The 21,204-nt window shown below is 37.2% G+C and overlaps 2 protein-coding genes across 3 annotated transcripts in view; both read left to right on the top strand.

Annotated features, from left to right (window-relative positions):
* Nucleotides 1–21,204, top strand: part of LOC145665071 (uncharacterized) — a 147,114-nt gene that overhangs the window by 83,662 nt on the left and 42,248 nt on the right. For both annotated transcript variants that reach the window (XM_081732332.1, XM_081732331.1), the window contains one exon: nt 19,735–19,805. In XM_081732332.1, coding sequence (XP_081588458.1) covers nt 19,791–19,805 — 15 coding nt within the window. In that variant the 5' untranslated portion in view covers nt 19,735–19,790. The remainder of the gene's footprint in view (nt 1–19,734; nt 19,806–21,204) is intronic.
* Nucleotides 4,871–8,020, top strand: LOC145663813 (uncharacterized). The gene is made up of 2 exons (XM_081729906.1): nt 4,871–7,803; nt 7,903–8,020. Exon 1 carries the CDS (start codon nt 5,121–5,123, stop codon nt 7,512–7,514), a length of 2,394 nt encoding a protein of 797 aa, XP_081586032.1. The 5' UTR covers nt 4,871–5,120; the 3' UTR covers nt 7,515–7,803; nt 7,903–8,020.

Below are 21,204 nucleotides of genomic sequence, written 5' to 3'. Positions count from 1 at the left end.
TTGACAGATAAGATGATTCTTACCTTGATGGAGATCCTGTCCTTGAATTAGTAGTCTATGTCTCTGGAAGTAACAATGGTGAAAGAGAGGTGTCGCTTGTAGATTTCTTATAACACATTGTTGTGAGTTTAAGCGATTTTTTAAACGCTCAGTAAGCGCTTCATTAATGGAAACAGTGTTGCCAGATTTGTCTTACCTAAACTGCTCCGATTCTTTTCGAAACGGTTCCGCAGAGTACAAGAAATTTTAAACTAAAAAATTTTTCGAACTAAAAAAATTTCCAAACTAAAAAATATTTTAAACAAAAATTTTCAAACAAAAAATTTTGAAACAAAAAAGTTTCAAACAAAAAATTTTCGAACCCAAAAAAAATTTCGAACTAAAAAATTTTGAAACAAAAAAGTTTCAAACAAAAAATTTTCGAACCCAAAAAAAATTTCGAACTAAAAAAATTGAAACAAAATTTTGTCGAACTAAAACATTTTTAAAACAAAAGTTTCGAACTAAAGATGTAAATCACATCTAAAAATTTTCAAATCAAACTTTTTATCGAACTAAACTTTTAAAATTTTCGAACTAGAAATTGAAACCAAGTTTAAGAAAAAATCCTAAGAAATGTTTCTCCAGGAATCGAACTCAGGTCTTTCAAACCAAAGATGTGTATGCTAACCGCTTAAATGAATTCGGTTTTAATCGATCTTGGTGGGTTTCGAACCATGGTCCTTGAAAAGGATACACATATACTTTAAGAAAATAAATCTGACAGTGTAACACTTCTCAAATCAAACTTTTTATCGAACTAAACTTTTAAAATTTTCGAACTAGAAATTGAAACAAGTTTTAGAAAAATCCTAAGAAATGTTTCTCCAGGAATCGAACTCAGGTCTTTCAAACCAAAGATGTGTATCCTAACCGCTTAGCTATGAATGAATTCGGTTTTAATCGTGCTTGGTGGGTTTCGAACCATGGTTCTTGAAAAGGATACACTTATACTTTAAGAAAATAAATCTGACAGTGTAACGCTTCCGTTCGTGGATTAAAATAAAATGCTGATAGACTTCTTTGTGTGACGACATAGAAGTACATATGATTGAAAAAATGCAAACGTCAGCGAATCGCATTACTTTAGTTTTACTACGAACGTGTCAGCATGATTCATGAAAAAAGCAAACATTGACATTCTCGTATGGAATATGAGGAAAATGAAATGTCGTCACAGTTACGACAAGTAGTGACATGATCCTGACAGAAAGCATTTGGGATCAGAACTGTGATACTAGATGTTGTAACTATTGAGAAACGTGAATGACGTCACGATCGATTGTTACACATCGTTTTGGTTCGTGATTCATGACAAAAGCAGCGAGCGTTTTGATTGGTTCGTTGTGATGTCATTTTATAAATTTCCTCGTTTCTGATTGGCTGACGGTGACATCGTTTTCACAACGACCTAAATAAAAATCTAAATTTCATTTTTCAAAGCCTACATCGCTCTCAACTGTGAAGTGAAGAAGATCTGCTTTTTTAGAAGTGTCTTCATTTAAGCTTTACTGCACCGACTTTTTGTTCATTGAATTTGAGGTAAGTTCAGTGAGATTTTATTTGTCACCCAAGATTCGAAAATCATTTTTATTTTATATTTGTGGGGGTGGATCACTCATACACTGTTTTACTTTTAGTACGAAATATTTAGACTATGAAGAAATTAGTGGAATGGGAAAGTGGGAGTACGAATCAGGATCCCCACACATTAGAAGTAAGCACGATAAATGATATGTTTAGCGACCCTTCAGTGAACTCCCGTCGGGAATTGAACCATGGTCAAAGATGTGTGCGCTTAGTTTTGAAAAGAATACATTACAAAATTTCAGAAACTATGCCTGAGAATAATATGGTTCGATTCCCTTTGAAAGCATTAGCGGCCCCTTCAGCTTAACGTGATATTCGAGCAACCGCCCGGGATTGAACCAAGGCCAGAGGCGTGTACGTCAATCATTTAGCTTAGTTTTGAAAAGAATGTATGATAACGCATGAGAATATTAAATTTCAGAAAAGGCTTGACAACGCTCCGATGTGGGAAAGCAAACCCCACCGAGGATTGAACCAGGACGTTCCACGTTAGAAGCATGTACGCTAACCGCTTAAATAAAAAAGAGTGCATGAATATTTGGTTAAAAGATTTACGCTATACAGATTTTGTTTTGACAATTACGTATGTATAACGTTAATGGTTGGTGAATCTCTTCAACTTGCAAACGCATCATTTAAAGGTCGTTGTGAGTAGAAAAAATGCTTACGCGTACTTTATCACATCTCAGTACTGTTGAAACATTCATTCATGCATTCTTTTTTTTATCACTATAGAATGGTAGGTCAGTTACATGCTGATGTAATGGTCTCAAGTTTGACAGCAATAAAACACACATTTCAGTAACATAATTATTTTTTAAAAAACTTTGATTTCTAGTACATGTGCTTTCATAATGAGATTCTGAACGTCACCGCCAGGAATCAAACTCAGGACCTTTACATGAATTGCTTAGTTAATTATTTATCATGAATGTTATGACTTCCCGAACTAAGCGGTTAGCATACGTACCTTTGGCGTGGGAGACCAGGGTTCGATTCCCGGCGGGGAGCTCATGTGGTTCGGATTCCACGTTAATCAGTAGGTCCACGTCTCATATAGCCTCGCTGCTGAAAGGGACGCTAAACTAAAAAATCAAAAAATCAACTCAAATTCACGCTGCTCAATTCCTTTTTTCCCATTACATATTTGTTTTACCGTACCTGTTTGTTTGTTTTCATTTTTAATCATGGTCCAATCGGGTTTTACTGTTCGCAATGAAATCACTCGTCATTATAGACGATTTATGTACGTTTATGTATTATGAGGTGTGCACGTTAACCATTTAGCTTAGTTTTGAAAAGAATGTATGATAACGTGTGAGAATATTAAATTTCAGAAAAGGCTTGACATGCCCCCGACGTGGAAAGCAAACCCACCGATGCTTGAACCAGGACCTTCCACGTCCGAACCATGTACGCTAACCGCTTAGTCACAATAATAATAAAAAAAATACGCTATACAGATTTTGTTTCGACAATTACGTATGTGTATCGTTAATGTTCGATGAGTCTCTTCAACTTGCAAACGCATCATTTAAAGGTCGTTGTGAGTAGAAAAAATGCTTACGCGTACTTTGTCACATCTCAGCACTGATGAAACATTCATTCATTTCATGCATTCTTTTTATCACTATAGAATGGTAGGTCAGTTACATGCTGATGTAATGCTCTCGAGTTTGACAGCAATAAAACACTCATTTCAGTAACATAATTATTTTTTAAAAAACTTTGATTTCTAGTACATATGCTTTCATAATGAGATTCTGAACGTCACCGCCAGGAATCAAACTCAGGACCTTTAAATGAATTGCTTAGTTAAGAATTTATCATGAATGTTATGATTTCCTGTTTATCAGGTGATTAAGATTTTTCTTTCTTCTTTTCTTTTGTAGTAAATTCACGCTGCTCAATTCCTTTTTTCCCATTACATATTTGTTTTACCGTAATTGTACCTGTTTGTTTGTTTTCTCCTTTTATTAACCATGGCCGAATCGGGTTTTACTGTTCGCAATGAAATCACTCGTCATTATAGACGATTTAACATTGAAGGCAGAATGCTCGAAGTTCAATTCAACGCACCGCCCGTAGGAACCGATATCATACAGTATGTACATAATAGTTTCCAAGCAATGCTAGACCATTTGTTAGCCAATGTCGACGATGAGGCGATGGTTGGTTTATCGGTAATATCGCCACGTAACACGAATAAACCGTTTTGGGTGAGTTTTCGCCAAGCCCGAAACCTAACACTGGAAACGATGTGGGCCTCCTTTGAAAGAGTTTTACAAAGTAACAATGCGTTTCTCCTGCACGAGCCATTCACCGTGCATTTTCATCGTGTCGATATTCCACGTGGCTATGGCGGTTTGCGGCAAGGAGTACTTCAAAATGAAGAATTGTTACGAATCAAGCGAGGGATTGTACGTGTAAAAAATCAAGATTCAAGGTGTTTGGCGTACGCCCTTGTTATTGCTATTGGCCTGAAAAAATACAAGAATACAGATATGAAACGATATACACAGTATCAACATCAGAGAAAATGTGTTGTGGACGATGAAGTGAATGCATTATGTGCAAATGCAGGAGTGAATTTGGATCATGGTGCCAGTGTAAATGAAATTCGACAATTCCAGGCATACCTCAAAGAATATAAAATTACAGTGTATACCAGTTTCACAGGTCATGACATCATGTACGAGGGGCCCAACGACGAAAATCGCACTCCCATAAATTTGATTTGTTTGGCTGGACATTTTGATATCATCCAATCTTTAACTGCTTGTTTTGCAACCAATTTCTACTGTGAAGCGTGCCATAAAAAATACAGTGAACGTAACAGACATGTGAAAAATTGTCCTGTAACATGCTCCAAATGTCTACAGAGACCTCTATGCGACAAGAATCAAACGCTAGTGCTGTGCAACGACTGCAATCGTCAATTTTACGGCGAAGAATGTTTTAACAATCATCGTAATATTGTATATCATCAAGGGGAACCTGTATGCAAAATGGTGCAGCAATGTACTAGATGTTACAGAGTATATTCCTTTGTACGAAGTGGAGAACGCATTCATGATTGCAATGAGATCTTTTGCAATGTTTGTAAGAAGATTGTTACAGGATCCCATCAATGTTTTATGCTTCCTGATCGCCAATGCTTGAAACCTGGTGTTCCTTCACTCATGCACGCAAAGAAAGCCTTGTTGATATTCTACGATATAGAATCTATGCAGGACACGAATATTGGCGATAATACGTATGTACACATTCCAAATTTATTGGTTGCACAACAAGTATGTTATGCATGTGTTGAAAACGATAATATCCAGCAGTCTTGCAGTACGTGTGGTCAGCGCCAGCATATTTTCCAAGGAGAGGATCCAGTTTATGATTTTCTCCAGTACTTGCGGGAACGTCGTCCCAATATAAATAGGATTTTCTGTGTCGCGCACAACGCTAAGGGATACGATGGACATTTTATCCTAAAGACCATGGTAGAACAATGTCAATGGAGACCTGACGTCATATTAAATGGGACCAAGATACTGAGTTTAACGTTGAATAATCTGACGTTCATTGACTCGTTGAACTTCCTACCTATGGCATTAAGTAAATTGTCAAAAGCGTTCAATTTACCCGCAACCAAAGGCTACTTCCCGCATTTCTTCAACACCAAGGAGAATCAATCGTATATTGGACCACTTCCAGAAACAAAGTATTATGGTGCAGATGAAATGGCCGTCGAAGACAGAAACAAGTTCATGCAGTGGTACAACGATCATCGTAATGACACGTTTGATTTCCAGAAAGAAATTCTCAAGTATTGTATTCAAGATGTCAATGTACTGCGACAAGCATGCGTTTCGTTTATGACGTCATTTGAAACAGAAACCAAAGTGAATCCCTTCTTGGAGACGATCACGATTGCCAGTGCTTCCAATTTAGTATTTCGCCGGAATTTCCTTAAACCCAACACCATTGGAATTCTACCCGCACATGGCTATCGATGGAGAAGTACCCAATCGATCGCTGCAATGCAATGGCTGGCCTACATTGAAAAAACCGAAGAAAAACAAATCTTACATGCGGCCCGACAAAAAGAAGTGTTTATTGCGGGATTCCATGTTGATGGTTACTACCAAGATCCTGAGACGTTAGAGGAGCACGTCTACGAGCATGCCGGCTGCTTTTACCACGGGTGTAAAGTATGTTTTACTACAGGCCGTAATCAGCCCATCTACAGCAATCCAGAAGACACCATGGAATTCCGTTATGAACGAACGCAAAGAAAAAATGCAAGACTGCGTGAATTGGGGTACATTGTACATGAAATGTGGGAGTGCGAATTTAATCAGTTCTTAAAACAAAATCCTGCAATGGCGACGTATCTGAAGAATCACCCGTACATGAACCGCAGACCATTAAATCCAAGAGATAGTTTTTCTGGAGGAAGGACCAATTGCGTGAAATTGTACCACCAAGTCGATGAAAAAGCAGGAGAAGTAATAAAATATTTCGATATTGTCTCGCTTTATCCTTACATCAATAAGTGTGCTAAATACCCTGTAGGCCATCCACGAATTTATCTACAGGGTGATGAAAACATACCACCAATAAATAAAGTCAATGGTTTAATCAAAATGTCGATATTACCAAGTCGCCATCTTTATCATGGTCTCCTGCCTTACCGATGTAACAAGAAACTACTCTTTCCACTGTGTGCTGCGTGTGCCGAAGAAATGAACCCAGGCCCTACAGCAACGTGTACACACAACGACCAGGAGCGGTGCCTCACTGGAACATGGGTATCATATGAAATCCAGAAAGCAGTAGAATTAGGATATCAACCAGTGGAATTTTTTGAAATTTGGGACTATGACATTGAACAATATGATCCCATCACGAAAACAGGTGGCTTGTTCACGGAATATATCAATACATTTTTAAAATCAAAAATGGAAGCGTCTGGCTGGCCTAGTTCCTGTGTGACCGAAGAAGACAAATCAAAATTCATACAAACCGTCCTGGAGCGTGAAGGTATTGCATTGGATCCGTCCAAAATTGAAAATAATCCTGCAAGAAGAAGTTTATCTAAGCTTTGTGGGAACTCTCTATGGGGAAAGCTTTGCCAGCGTACAAACTTTAGCCAGACCACAATTATTGATCGGCCGGAAGAATTTTATGAAAAACTCACTTCCCCCGACATTAAACTCCATCAAATTGTACCCATCAATGATACGATGTTGTATGCGTTCTGGGAGTACAATGAACATGTGCCTGTTCAAAACCGAAACACCAATGTCGTGTTAGGTGCATTTACAACATGTCAGGCACGTCTGGAACTGTACAAGTACCTGGAAATGTTGCAGGAACGTGTTTTATATTTCGACACGGATTCTGTAATATTTACGGAGAAGCCCGGGGAGCCAACCATTGAACCTTCTACGTACTTGGGATGCTTATCGAATGAGATGGAGACTTACGGACCACGAGCATACATCAAAACATTTGTCAGTGGAGGACCGAAAAATTACAGCCTAGAAATATACAATCCGGATACCAACGTCACCAGTTACATATGCAAAATTAGAGGATTTACATTAAATTACAATGCAGGACAACAATTAAATTTCAACACGCTAAAAGAAATGATTACAAATCAATGCCGTGGACAAGTCACCATCACTATCCCCCATAAGATATGCAGGACCAAAGACCATACCATCGTCACACGCAAAGAAGAAAAAATGTACAGTATCCAGTACACAAAACGTCGATTTAAAGAATTCAATTCCTATGATACGGTTCCGTACGGGTACGTTAAAAAACAGAAGATGGAACTGGAAAAAGAAGATGAAGAAGAAAAAACTGTAAATACCCAATAAGGCCGCCATTTCTTTTTTCCTTTTCCTTTTCTTCTTTCCCTTCCTTAACCACAAAGCAGCAACACCAATAAGAAAATGAAGTACCCACAAGAGTTTATAAACCATCAACACAACCATCAGTGGAAGAAATGCAGTCATCTCGTACCGAAGGAGGAACCTTGACCATAAAGCAGCAACACCAAGAAAAATGCAGTACCCAGAAGAGTTCATAAACATCCATCGGTGAAAAAAATGCAGTGATCCTGTACCCGAGGAGGAAGATGAACCTAAACAGATCCATCATTTACGAGTAAGTTTTATTTCTCTCTTATCAATATTGACTCATTTTTACTGTTTCAGAAAAAAGAAATTCTTAAAGTAATCCGTCGTTTCTTCTTTTTCTTTACAGGATACGGCTACAACATTCGAAGATGATGACGCGTCCAACATATTCATTAACTAGATCCTGTATTTATTATGTTAATAAACATGTATAGGAAGACCACATACCTTTCGTTAAATACAACAAGTTGAAAAAAATATGTTTTATTATTTCTTGAAACCCTGAACACTTGTTTTCAAATCATGGTAATCTTGAAAATTTAAGGTGAAAAATATATTCAAGATTTGGTTTACACGATTTTGTTCGAAAAATAATTAAAGAATTTTTAGTGTCCAAAATTTGATTTTTAATTTAGTTCGAAAAATTTTTAATTTGAAAATTTTCAAATGTGGTTTACATCTTTAGTTCGAAACTTGTTTTTAAAATTGGTTCGAAATTTTTTTAAAATTTTTAGTTCGAAAAATTTTGATTTGAAAATTTAGTTCGAAAGTTTTTAGTTTAAAATATTTTTCGAAAAAATTTAATTTTTTTAGTTCGAATTTTTTTTTTGGGTTCGAAAATTTTTTGTTCGAAAATTTTTTGATTTGAAAATTTAGTTCAAAAGTTTTTAGTTTAAATTTTTTAGTTCGAATTTTTTTGAAATTTTTGTTTCAAATTTTTTAGTTCGAAAATTTTTTTGTTTGAAAATTTTTGTTTAAAATTTTTTTTAGTTTTGAAATTTTTTTAGTTCGAAAAATTTTTTAGTTTAAAATTTCTTGTACTCTGCGGAACCGTTTCGAAAAGAATCGGAGCAGTTTAGGTAAGACAAATCTGGCAACACTGTTTCCATTAATGAAGCGCTTACTGAGCGTTTAAAAAATCGCTTAAACTCACAACAATGTGTTATAAGAAATCTACAAGCGATACCTCTCTTTCACCATTGTTACTTCCAGAGACATAGACTACTAATTCAAGGACAGGATCTCCATCAAGGTAAGAATCATCTTATCTGTCAAAGAGAACGATAATATTTAATGTAAACTTCAGTACAATATCATGATACCAAAAAAGGGTTATTTAAGGAGGAGGTTGAACCCTTCATGGGAACTTTACGCATAACCATTAAAAAAAAATCCCGGTCTAGGATGGATCGCCGTCATAGCACTCTGTATTTCCCTCATGGACTGGGGGGGGTAAGATCATGTGACTTCTATCCACCAATCAAAATTGAGGTACCAAAACACGCATCTTACACATAAAATAAAACAAATAAGTAAGGGGTTTTCCCATGTAATCTGTTCATCGTGTGGCGGGTCTAAAATCATGTGACCTCTGTCGGCCAATCAGAATCGAGGTACCAAAGTATACATCAGAAAGGACACCCTAATTTCAAAAATCCTAGGACCTAAAATCACGTGATCTCTATCATCCAATCAGAATCAAGGTACCAAAGCACTTATCTTACCCGTAAAAGGAAACGAATTAGTGATGGATTTCCTCGCAAGGGTAAAACATGACGTCATACCATGTGACCTGTTCACCGTGTAGCGGGTCTAAGATCATGTAACCTCTATCAGCCAATCATAAACACTCATCTTACCCGTAAAAGGGAACGAATTTTCAAATATCCCTGGGTCTAAGATCATGTGACAGCTGTCAACCAATCAAAACACACATCTTACCCGTAAAAGGGAACAATTTTCAAAAATCCTAGTCATAAAAGAGAATGAGGGATTTCCCCGCAGGGTGACTCATGACGTCATACCACGTGACCTGAAAATTTGAATTTCCCGCGTGGGCGGGGCCTAACGTCACGTGACCTCTCTCAGCCAATCAGAATCGAGAAATTTTTGCTGACTCGGCGCAATATACGTCGACCCCTACTACTTGAGACGTGGACTCACTGATTAACGTGAAGTCCAAACCACATGAGCTCCCGCCAGGAATCGAACCCCAGGTCTCCCACTCCAAAGGCGCGTATGCTAACCGCTTAGCTAGGTCTAATTTATACAATTAATCCGTTTTGACCAAAGAAACTTGGTAGTGTCTATATTTTTTAGATTTTTAAATTTGTTGTTGTTGTTGTTGTTGTTATGAAGAATATAGAGTGAAAATAAGAACCTTTTAAAAGACAAGCAATAATAAATTAAACAAAATTGTATGAGGGCTAAAACCACAAAAAGTGCAAAAAAACAACAGAAAGTACTTCGTGAACACAGAACTCTGATTCATAATGGTTATGTCAAACGGGCAAAAGAACTACTAGGCGCGTGAAATTATTGATAACTTGGAAAGAAGTGTGTGTGTACGTTTGTATCCCAAAATTTTGTTCGTAAACCGAGGGAAAAGTTCTTCACGAAACTTGTTGGTAAACCGAATTACTCGCGAAACGAGGGATTCGTAAACCAATAGTCCACTGTATATGATAATATTTGATGATGTTTTTCGTAATCCTGGTAAAATTAATTGTTGATTGATAAAATTAGATGAAAAAGTATCAAAAACCTTGTTAAAATGTTAAAATTCACACACTTCACCCATATGACCATTTACACTCTTTTGTAATTTCGATTTCAGCAGAATTTTCCAGACAACTTTCCAGGCCGGATCCCCCTAAATTTCCACTGTTCCCCCCTTAAATTTTCACGGTAGGCTTGCAAATGAACTATAATATAATGATGAACTATAATATGGTTGGGTCGGGCCCCCTAAGTTCTACCCCCCCCCTACATTTTTGGGATGGCTATAAAGGATATAAATATATATATATATATATATATATATATATATATATATATATATATAAAGCTATATTATCCAACACTACAACGCACACTCCACAGGAAAAATGTTAAAATACTGCGAAAACTGCCGAACAAACCTGTTATTTCTAGTGGTCCACACTTATTTAATCATTTGTCTTCATTTTTACTTGTTAGTTTAAAAATTCTTGTTTACAATTCTCAGAATTCCCTTCACATCACGTGCAAATCTTACCGATGCTGTAATTGATTGGTTGATTTTTGAGTTTTACAGCCCGTTCAGCAGCGAGGCTATATGAGACGTGGACCTACTGATTAACGTGGAATCCGAACCACATGAGCTCCCACCGGGAATCGAACCTGGGTCTCCCGTGCCAAAGGCGCGCATGCTAACCGCTTAGCCACGAAAGAGCTGATGCTGTAGTGTAGTGGAAATACGAGTCTTCATTTTCTCTCTCTCTCTCTCTCTCTCTCTCTCCACACAATTTGTACACTCATGTTCCTTGTAGTTCTTTTATTATTATTATTTATTCTTTTGAAGCAGGGACTTCCAAACTATGCTATACGTCAACTATGCAAACTATGAGTGTCGGAAGTCTTATAGAACGGCTTTGTCCATCAGTGGGCACTATCAGAGCAAAAACAGGAAGATATATCGAGATGTGGTTTTTTGGAATCGATTCAGCGTCCCAAGGATAGAGCTCTCTATTCAAACCTAAAGTGATAAAAATTAGCCATTTTCTATTTCAATGTTTATCGCAATAGAATGAAAACGGTAACATAAAGTAATGGTGTTTTTTTTTTTTTTTCAACGATTTAGCGTCTCAAGACATGACTATCCACAACACTCTAACAAAACCGAAATTGGTTCAAATTTGCTATTACTTCCGGTTTCAATCCTGGTTTCCGCAGAGCAAAAAAACGGTAAAAGATATGAAGAAGCAGGTTTTTGGAATGGACTTACCGTTAGTGTCGCAAGAATAGATTCTATCTCCTCCATTAGCTCTCTATTCAAACCGAAAGTGGTTGAAATAAACTATTTTTGGTTTCAACCTTTATCGCCACAGAACGAAAACAGTTAAGAGATATCGACTAATGGCAGGTTCTATCTTATCTTGTTGCTCTATTGCAGCCAGTACGTGTAGATGCATTACTTCAAGTTTGAGCTTTGAATTCACGTAGTTTGAAAGTATTAGTTTCACACTGTCTTTTCATATATTATAATAATTTCTGCTGTTTATATTTTCATTTTCTCCTCCAAGTGATAACATTACTTAATCATAATAATTTGCAAAATCTTACATAATTCCAAATGAAGTGAAATTTAGGAAACGAATGAGTAGCAAAAGTGAATGATTATGAAAGAATTAGACAAATGGTAATGTGGGAGGAAACGGGAGAACCCTCATGAAACCCCGGGCATCATGTTGTCCACTACAATCCCACGTGGCCGCAGATCGAACCTGCTTACCCCGCACTAGAAGTCAGCATTTTACAACTGAGTCATCGCCTCCAGCTGGACACAAAGATAAGCGGAATTGATTGGTATGAAAAAGTAATATGTTGTCTCCCAAAAGTAAGCAAAACAGTTTTGTTCATATTTCGTAAACCATCACGCACAACAACATGGTTTGTCTCTGCACTGATACTTTGAGGGGAAATCTCCCTGAACCACGAAACTTCGTTTGGGAACAAATCCCCTGCCGGGCTCAAAGTTGATTGCTAGCATTTTTGCAGTACTATATTTACTCCCGAGTATTCCAAGCCTCTCTCCCCCTCACCGGAGAAATCTTCTTAGATCACCTCTATGTCTCTGAAAAACCCAGAAAGGTAGTTTCAGTTGAGCAAAAAGGTTCGTGCAGGAGTTCCGTGTTTATATTACGTTTGTTTTATTGAAGGAGATGCGATAAGATCGTTTCGTTTATTTATTGCATGTCATTCACCGTGGCTTGAGTAACTGATTCAATGGGAATGCCACGTGAAGGTGGACGTCGATGTGAAAGCCTATTGACGACCTTCGATCTGCTGGTTTCACCTGTCTACGTTGGGCAGAGCGCAAATCGCTCTTGCAATCACTTCGTCAATGGGAATCTATGAATGCGAAGGAAATGAGCTTCATCTCCAGGCGGTAACAAATACACATAGTGTCAGCTTCTACAGGGTGATCTGCAGTTACAGACTGGGGGGTATAAGGCCCCGGCAGGAGCATCACTTGGAGGGTCCTATCTTCCCTCCCATGTAGCATGTAGAAACCTCACAAAGGATACTAAGTTTCTTCTTAATTTTTTTTATGCGATGGAGGTGTGTGTGTAGCTTTTCTTCATTAAGATGTTACCTTCAATTACGCGTTGTAATGGTGTCCAATGATGGGGACCTGTTCTGTACTTTTAAGGTGTTGCATAACTCATCAAACGACTAACAGAGGGTCCCAAAACATATTTCGACTATGATGATGGGCCCCGTTCTTCATATTGTTGAAATATATCTTACTAGGCCACAAATAAAGGACCCTAAACAAGGCTGTTAGTTTCATTCCAATACGGTCCCGGGTTCGATTCCCGGTGGGGACACTCGGTCAAAAAAGAGCAAAACGCTTTTTCAGGCCAGCCACCCTGAATGAGGTTTTCCTGCGTTTTCCTCATTCACACCAGGCAAATGCCGGGGTGGTACCTAACTTATAAGTCCCAGGCCGTTTCCTTCGTTCCCCCACCCTTTCTTCCTTCCCTTTGCCCGGATTGTGTGCTCACCGAGGGACGTCATCCCTCAAACGTGACGGGCTAAATGGTCTTAGATGCCGAAAGCCAGAAATCTAAATATCTAAATCCTAAATCCGTTCATTCCATTAATAGGAACCCAAGACTATATTCAATGCTGGAGGCCAGCAAACTCTGGGAACGGAACTAACTGCTACGAGTTACTATGCTCCAGCACAATAGATATGTTTTATCTTACTTTCCATGTTATTCAATATTATATATAAATATATATTAGACAGGGCTCCGGCAGAGATCCCTGCCCTCCTGCCCTGGCCATGACTTGTCATCCCGTACAGAAATGTATATAGACAGTATAATAATACCAGGCATATGGACCGGATTTAATTGATCACTGTCATTGTCATTCAAAGATAGTCACACATTCAGAAGGTCTGTATGATCACCATAGTCAGCGTGCCACAAAAAGATACAGCGACATGTCCTGTGGGATATTTTACGAAGCATTGCCTCTGTGATTGTTCAAAAAGGATGTCTTAACTGTTGGGTTGTCTGGCATCGCTCTTGGAAAATACATTCGTTGATATTGCCCCACAGGAAGTTCTGGACTTCTGAAGGGGGCCATTGGAGCGGCGCTGGAAGTCGTAGTAACCTCGCCCTATCCATCATCACGAAAAACTTCATTCAGATATTCCCTGACAATGATGCCATAGGAGGATGGTGCCCGGAATTGTTCAAACAGCCATAATCCAGATCGACATTCAAGCTTTGTACTTATGGGACAAACCACTCCGTTAACATGGTATCTACGAGTGCTTGTTAACAGCAACGTCGGAGAAATAGGGTCCTATCAACTGTTTACTTGATTTCGCGGCCCAGATAACCACATGCAGGAGTTACTCTAGTCCTTCATAATAGCCTGGAATTTCTTTCCTTCAGATGTAAATATTTCTAGCCCGTCCACTTCTTTAACCCTTAACTACTCTGGTGAAAAAATGTACACTTACACTTTGGTGACCCCAAACATTTATTTCTCGATTATTGATTTCGTTATTTCTAATTTCATGGCTAAGTTAGTGTTCTGCGATCGACTTCTGTAGGCAACATGATATGGTGATGACGAATGCATGCTTTATTTATTTATTTATTTATTTATTTATTTATTTATTTATTTGCCATCAACACAACAAGCATAAGCCCAATTATAGTGTTGGTGTATTACATAATACATTTACAATAGCTTTCTTAAACATAGAGTTCATATTGCAGATGTCAATTTCTTTGTGTTTGATACATATTTTGTTGTAAGTAGAACACATTCTCCAAATTGGTGATTTCAATAATACGTTGGTCCTTGCTTTTTTGCAATAAAACAGACCAGAGTTATTAGCACGAGTTTTAAGTGTCGGGACATGAAAATTTAATGTTGATATGAGATCCGTACAATTAAATTCGTTTTGTACTATTTTATGGAGAAAAATCAAATCTGTCACATTTCGCCTTTGCTCAAGTGTAGGGATACAGAAGTTGTCTATTAATGTTAGATAATTTTCATAATATGGATAGATTCCAGTTGTCTTGTACATCAAGTATTTGATAAATTTAGATTGGACCTTTTCCAGTTGGTGTCTGTATTGCTGTTGTGATGGGTTCCAAATCACAGCAGCATATTCCAGTTTTGATCGGGCATAGGCATAATACATTTTTGTTAGTGTAGTACTATTGTTAAATTCCTTTCCAGTTCTAATTATGAACCCTAACATCTTGAGAGATTCGTTAACTATGTTCTCTACATGGTTATTAAATGTCAGTTTCGTATCAAATATAACTCCAAGATCTTTGACTGAATTTAATCTATTTAGTAAGATCTGATTCATTGAGTAATCAAACGATAAAGTGTTACATTTGTTTATGTTTACATTAAGTTTGTTAAGAGAACACCAATTAGCAATATTTTCCATGTCACGTTGTAAATCGAGACAGTCATGGATGGTCTTTATCCTACCGTATATTTTGAGGTCATCAGCAAAAAGCAATTTGTTACTTAATAATATATGATCAGGGAGATCGTTAATGAATAAAAGGAACAATAACGGACCTAGATTAGAGCCCTGGGGAATTCCAGAATATGCAATATAATCAGATGATTTATATTCCTTGTAGATAACAGTTTGTTTACGATTATTTAAATATGATGAAAAGAACTTGATCAAGGGAGAAGAGAAATTATATTCGCCTAGCTTATGTAATAATACCTTGTGATTGACTCTGTCAAATGCTTTTTCAAAATCTATATATATTACATCAACCTGACATCCTACATCTAACGAATTTGCTATAAAGTCTGTGATAAGTGCAAGGTTTGTTGTTGTTGATTTGTGTGGGATAAAGCCATGTTAGGAAAAGAAAAACCAAGCAACATATGTGGAAAGGTTCAGGAGATAAGAAACGCTACCAAATTACATTCTTGTCCAGTAACGTTTCAGGAATAATGTACGAAACATTAAGTTACTACCGGGAGCGGACATTTATTCGGATCACAATCTCCTGGTGGCGGAAGTACAAACCTGGCTAAAGTCGATCAAGAAGAATGGAAGGAAAAATTGAAAATGAAACAGTGATGTGAAAGAAGAGATTGAAGAAAAATTCTGTGCAAAATGGGCGATGTGGTTGACAATATAGAGAATAGTTGGGTAAAAGTTAAACAGATTCTACTTGACACACTCAACAATAACATTGACAGGATGGAAAGAGAACCGAGAAAACCATGGATAACTGAAGCAATGCTTAAGAAGATGGAAGAACGCAAATATCGAAAACCACGGACACCAAAGAATACAGAAGGTTGAATAATGAATTGAGAAGAGAGACGGACAAAGATAAAGAAAAGTACATGGAACAAATACGTGAAGAAATAATGGAACTTGAATGACGCGGCAGATATGATCTGATGTATCAAAAAGCACAAGAATTAAGAAGGAAAATTAACAAAACTATACGCACGTTTGAAATCGAAGGCCAACAAGGTCACTGAGCATCAAAGAATCCTTAGAATCTGGGACGAATATTTAAAGGGTCTGTATCACCAGAAGAACCGCCTCAAAGATATTGCAATTGAAGCAGACGAAGAGGTGGATGATGATCAAAAAGGACCCAGTATACTGAAAAGTGAAGTAGTACAAGCCATCAAAGACATGTGAAGGAGGAAGGCTACTGGAGACGACGACATACCAGTGGATTTGTTCAAGGAATTAGGAAACAATGTAATGAAAGTACTGATTTCACTTATTAACAAGATCTACCTGAGTGGAGAATAGCCAAAGGATTTTCTTGATGTTACAATTATTGCATTGTCTAAGAAAAAGCAGAGCAAAGAAGAGTAGTTATCACAGAACCATTATCCTTACTTCCCACATTGGAAAGATTATTGTGCGCATACTGAACAGGCAGCAGGAAAGTAAGATAGGAGATATGTTAGAAGAAGATCAATTTGGATTGTGGCAAGGAAAAGGCACCAGAGATTCTACTGGATTGATGAGAATTATATCAGAAAGAGTTCTTGACGAAAAGGAGGAGTTATTTTTGTGCATCATAAACTGGCAAAGAGCTTTCGACAGGGTCAATTGAACCAAACTTCTGGAAATGCTTAAACAAATCGGAGTCAACTAGAGAGACCGACAACTCATTCTCAATCTGTACATAGGACAACGAGTGAAGATGCGCTTGAATGAAGGAGAAACCAATAGTGTGGAGATTGGAAGAGGAGTCAGACAAATATATCACCCCAATTATTCAACATTTATAGTGAATGTTTAATGAAGGAAGTATTAATGGAAATTGGAGATTTTAAGATTGGAGGGCAGATTATTAACAAGGTCAGGTTATTTCTAAAACGGAAGAAGAACTATAGGACATGATGGAGAAAATAGTTGACACTGGAAAACTATATGGAATGGAAATCAATATCGAAAAATTGAAAGCCATGAAGATATCCAGTGGAAACACTCCCTTATAGGTCAGAGTAGAACAAGGAGAACTTGAAGAAGTACATGATTTCAAATATTTGGGAAGTATTTTGACGAGAGACGCTTACTGCATCAAAGAGATCAGGTCATGAATTGCAATAGCCAAAAAGCTATAAGACAAGAAAAGATCGTTCTTAACTAGCAGCCTTAATATTGAACTAAGGAAGAAGCTGGCCAAGTGCTATGTCTGGAGTATTGGACTGTATGGTTCAGAGACTTGGACACTACGGAAGTTAGACGAGAAATACTTAGGTAGAGCTTCCAAGTGTAGTGTTGGAGGAAGACGAATAAGATAAAAATGGACGGAGAGAGTAACAAACGAAGACGTTTTAAAACGGATAGGAGAACCTTTGAGCCAGCATGCTTCGTAGGAAGGGCAATTGGATTGGACAAATCTTGCGAAGAAATTGTTTTCTTTATACCGCCATAGAAGGAAAGATGGAAGGCAAGCGAGGAATAGGAAGAAGAAGAACACAACTGATCGATGATTTGGAAAACAGAAGAAAATATTGGGAGTTAAAAGAGCAAGCTGGAGATCGAGAAACGTAGTAGAAAGATTTCGAAGCCCTAACCTAAGAAAAACAAAAAAAATGAAATGAAATTTTTGAGTTTTACGTCCCAGGTTATGCCGGTTAGGCTAAAGGAGACGGTGATGATGAGTAATGAATGAAATGGTGGAATGAAGAAAGTGGGAAGAAACGGGAGAACCCCGAGAAAACCCACGCAGACGGTGTTTGTCCACCACAAAGTTCACTTGGCGGGAGGAGGGTTTGAACCCGATACCCCTAGCACCAGAGGTGAACGCTCTACCACTGGGCCACCGCGGCCCCCCTAAGAAAAACACTCGTTAGTTCCAGGACCTGACAAAAGACAGAATTGGCGTTTTCAGGTAAATCTTAATCTCACATGCAGACTCCAACATATATTTGTACAGTGTCATTTAATAATAAGACGTAATTTCATTCTCATCTGAAAATGGAGTAGTTGGAGAAGGTAACGCCTTCCTTTAGGGTCCATGGCATGTGTTGTATCCTTTTGAGAGTTTAATGTACAAAACAAAATTATAAAAGAAAAAGGTAAAATATAAAAACAATTGAGTTTATCATTCATGACGTTCAATAAAAAATACTAAAGTTTATACTCTGGTGGGGTATCTCAGATTCCAAGCAAATCATCATGAAAAGCCACAGGACGTCTACTTGTTTTCGTTCCTATTTATAATGATAGTTGACGCGAAACTATGAGGGTTAAAAAAAAAAAAAAAAAACCTAATCAGAGTACTTTTAAATTTAGAGAGTAACGCATGATGGAGACCTGTCAGACCGAAGTAGAGTAGTTAAAAGTTAGGTTGCATATTAATTGAAGAAAAACAGCATTCGACGTTGCAGGATTGTTTGAAACACATGAAGCACGCCATACGTGTTATGTTCATCTCATCTATCACTAATGTCCGTTGACAGATATTGGCTTAAACTATTTCAGTTGAAGGTCCTTTGTCATGTGTCTTAACATTGTGGCTTCTGGAATTTGTAGTTCGGAAGACAATTTTCCAAGTGAAACCCTTCTGATTTTGTTTGTAATTCAGGAATAAATATAATTCAGTCATAACTGCAACACAACTTGATTTAGTTTTAAAAATTGGAGCAATGGAGCGAGGAAGTATAGTGCGATGACTCATACCCTTTATTTTGTCTTTTGAAACTTCCAAAAATTAATCTACGCTAAAGCATACTTCATGCATAATTGTGGTTAATAATTGCTGTTACAGATCCATTCAGCAATCCAATCACCTTATATTGTTTTATAGCACCAACTACCTCAATAAATATTATATGTATTATGTGTGCGTAAATATTATATGTATTTTGGTTAATGTCTAAAGCTTTCATATTTGGCATTTATCTACTTTAGAACTAAATTTAATATTCAGTTGAATAATTTCGAAGTAATTTTGTCAGATACTCTCTAAGTACTGAGCTTAAAGATACCCTCCCAGCATTCACATGAATTGGACTAATGAAAAAGTTTAGAAAAAGTTAAAGCGGAATTTCCAATTGGGAACGAAAATTTTCATCTTTTATCTACTCATGCATGAAAATACTTTAAAGAATTCATTTATGAAAGGTTGTTGGTCGGTTCATTTCGAGTTTAACGTCATTTTCAGGAGCGAGGCTATACGAGACAAGGATCTACAGCGCAAAGTGGGATCCAAACTACGTAAGCTCTCTGGGAATTTTTCAGCTACTTCGTAACCACAGCGACGGAAAGTTCTTTTCTTAACTACATGTGAGGTGCAAAGGTAAATTCAGTGAGAGAAAGAAGAATGTCCCTTAAATTGTAAAACGACATAAGAGATTGATTATGTTAGTTAAAATCAAAGATTGTCCAGAGAATGTTACGTTTCTCCTTCTTTTCCAGGTCTTGTGACTGTCCACCACGTCCAACAGTGGCTGAATACACCGCCTCTGGAAAGCATGCAATACTACAAGGTACGAGGGACAATCCTAAATCTGTTTGATTCGCTCTATGAGAAATCAATTCAGCATCAATTGATGCAGAAACTTCAGTCTTTCCCAACAAAAGGATTTTCTTAAACTATACTTTACAAAAATAGCTCGTTTTTCTTTTACCTAAACCATATTTATTGTGCGGTTAAGTAAAGCTAGCGTCTGACATTTCGACAAAACACATGAGTTTTGTAATAACAGTATGAACAATTCCAGTGACAAACGTAGAACGTAATTCTCAACAAGATATAATTCTATAATCGTAATAATACAAAGGGATGCTTTGTAACATATGATCTCGAAATAACAAAAGTAATGGTAGTTAGAACTTTTGACAGAAGATTCAACATTCAATTATTGCAAATAGCACAGTGGGTGACTTCGATTGCCCGCAAACAGCGTGAAAAAATATGCAGAGAATTCTCCTCTTTGTTTTGTTTACAGCATGTGCAGCAATCTGTCAGACAACAGCTTTGCTTAACCTGACAATATCTGGTTCGAGTAGATTCTACAAGTACATGTGAACCCATGTCCGGGAACATCCAGTTTAGGCTCGATTTATGCTCACTACGTACATTGCTTGTTATCTCATCGTTTCTCGAAAAGAAGGCTTGATTCGGCCCACTTCATCACTCGTAATGACGTATGTGGCTTTTCCTGGTTGCTTCTATTTTTTTTTATTTTTATTTTTTTGAAAATTAAAAAAAAGTATTTAAAATCTACTGTACATGTTAAATGAAACTTTAACAATTCCATATTTATTATTCAGTGCTACAAGGACGCTACAGTAACTCAAAATCCGTAAACATTAAAATTTTGAAGGCCTCTAGAACAGTAATAACACGAATGTACCGTGTCATGCGAAAACGAACTAAGCGCCACTTTCATACTTTTGAAAAAATTACGTTTAAAGGTTGATGTCCAGCATTAGTGTAGCCGTAATCAAAAGTGAAATTATGCTTCTTTTTTTTGGAAAGGTGTTGGTTTCCCTCTCTTTTCGATTGTACAAAACGTTCTAATGCTTATCAGGAACCAATCGTCGCATTTACGTGGATTTTCAAAATTTGGCGCTTAGTTCACTTTTGCATAACACGGTACAAATGAGGCGGAAGAGTCAATACACATCAGAAGTACTTTAACATGATATGACGTATTTGTAAAAAAAAAAAAAAAAAAAAAAAAAAGAAAAAGAAAAAGTTACAAGCGACTGAAAATTTGATTTTCTTCAAACTGTTTTATTTGGAAAAAATTCTTAGATAAGTATCACATCCAACACGTAAACGGTTTCCAGTAAACGTAAAGAACACATGCCGTTTACAGCTGGAAATATGTTGAACATTGAACATTCAATATTACATAAAATTTGAAATTGTGAGAATTT

Source organism: Thermobia domestica, chromosome 11 (assembly GCF_964235325.1).
Source record: "Thermobia domestica chromosome 11, izTheDome1.hap1.1, whole genome shotgun sequence".
NCBI classification, from domain to species: domain Eukaryota; kingdom Metazoa; phylum Arthropoda; class Insecta; order Zygentoma; family Lepismatidae; genus Thermobia; species Thermobia domestica.
Note: the sequence above shows the minus strand (reverse complement) of the source record. Positions and strands in the feature narration are given on the sequence as shown.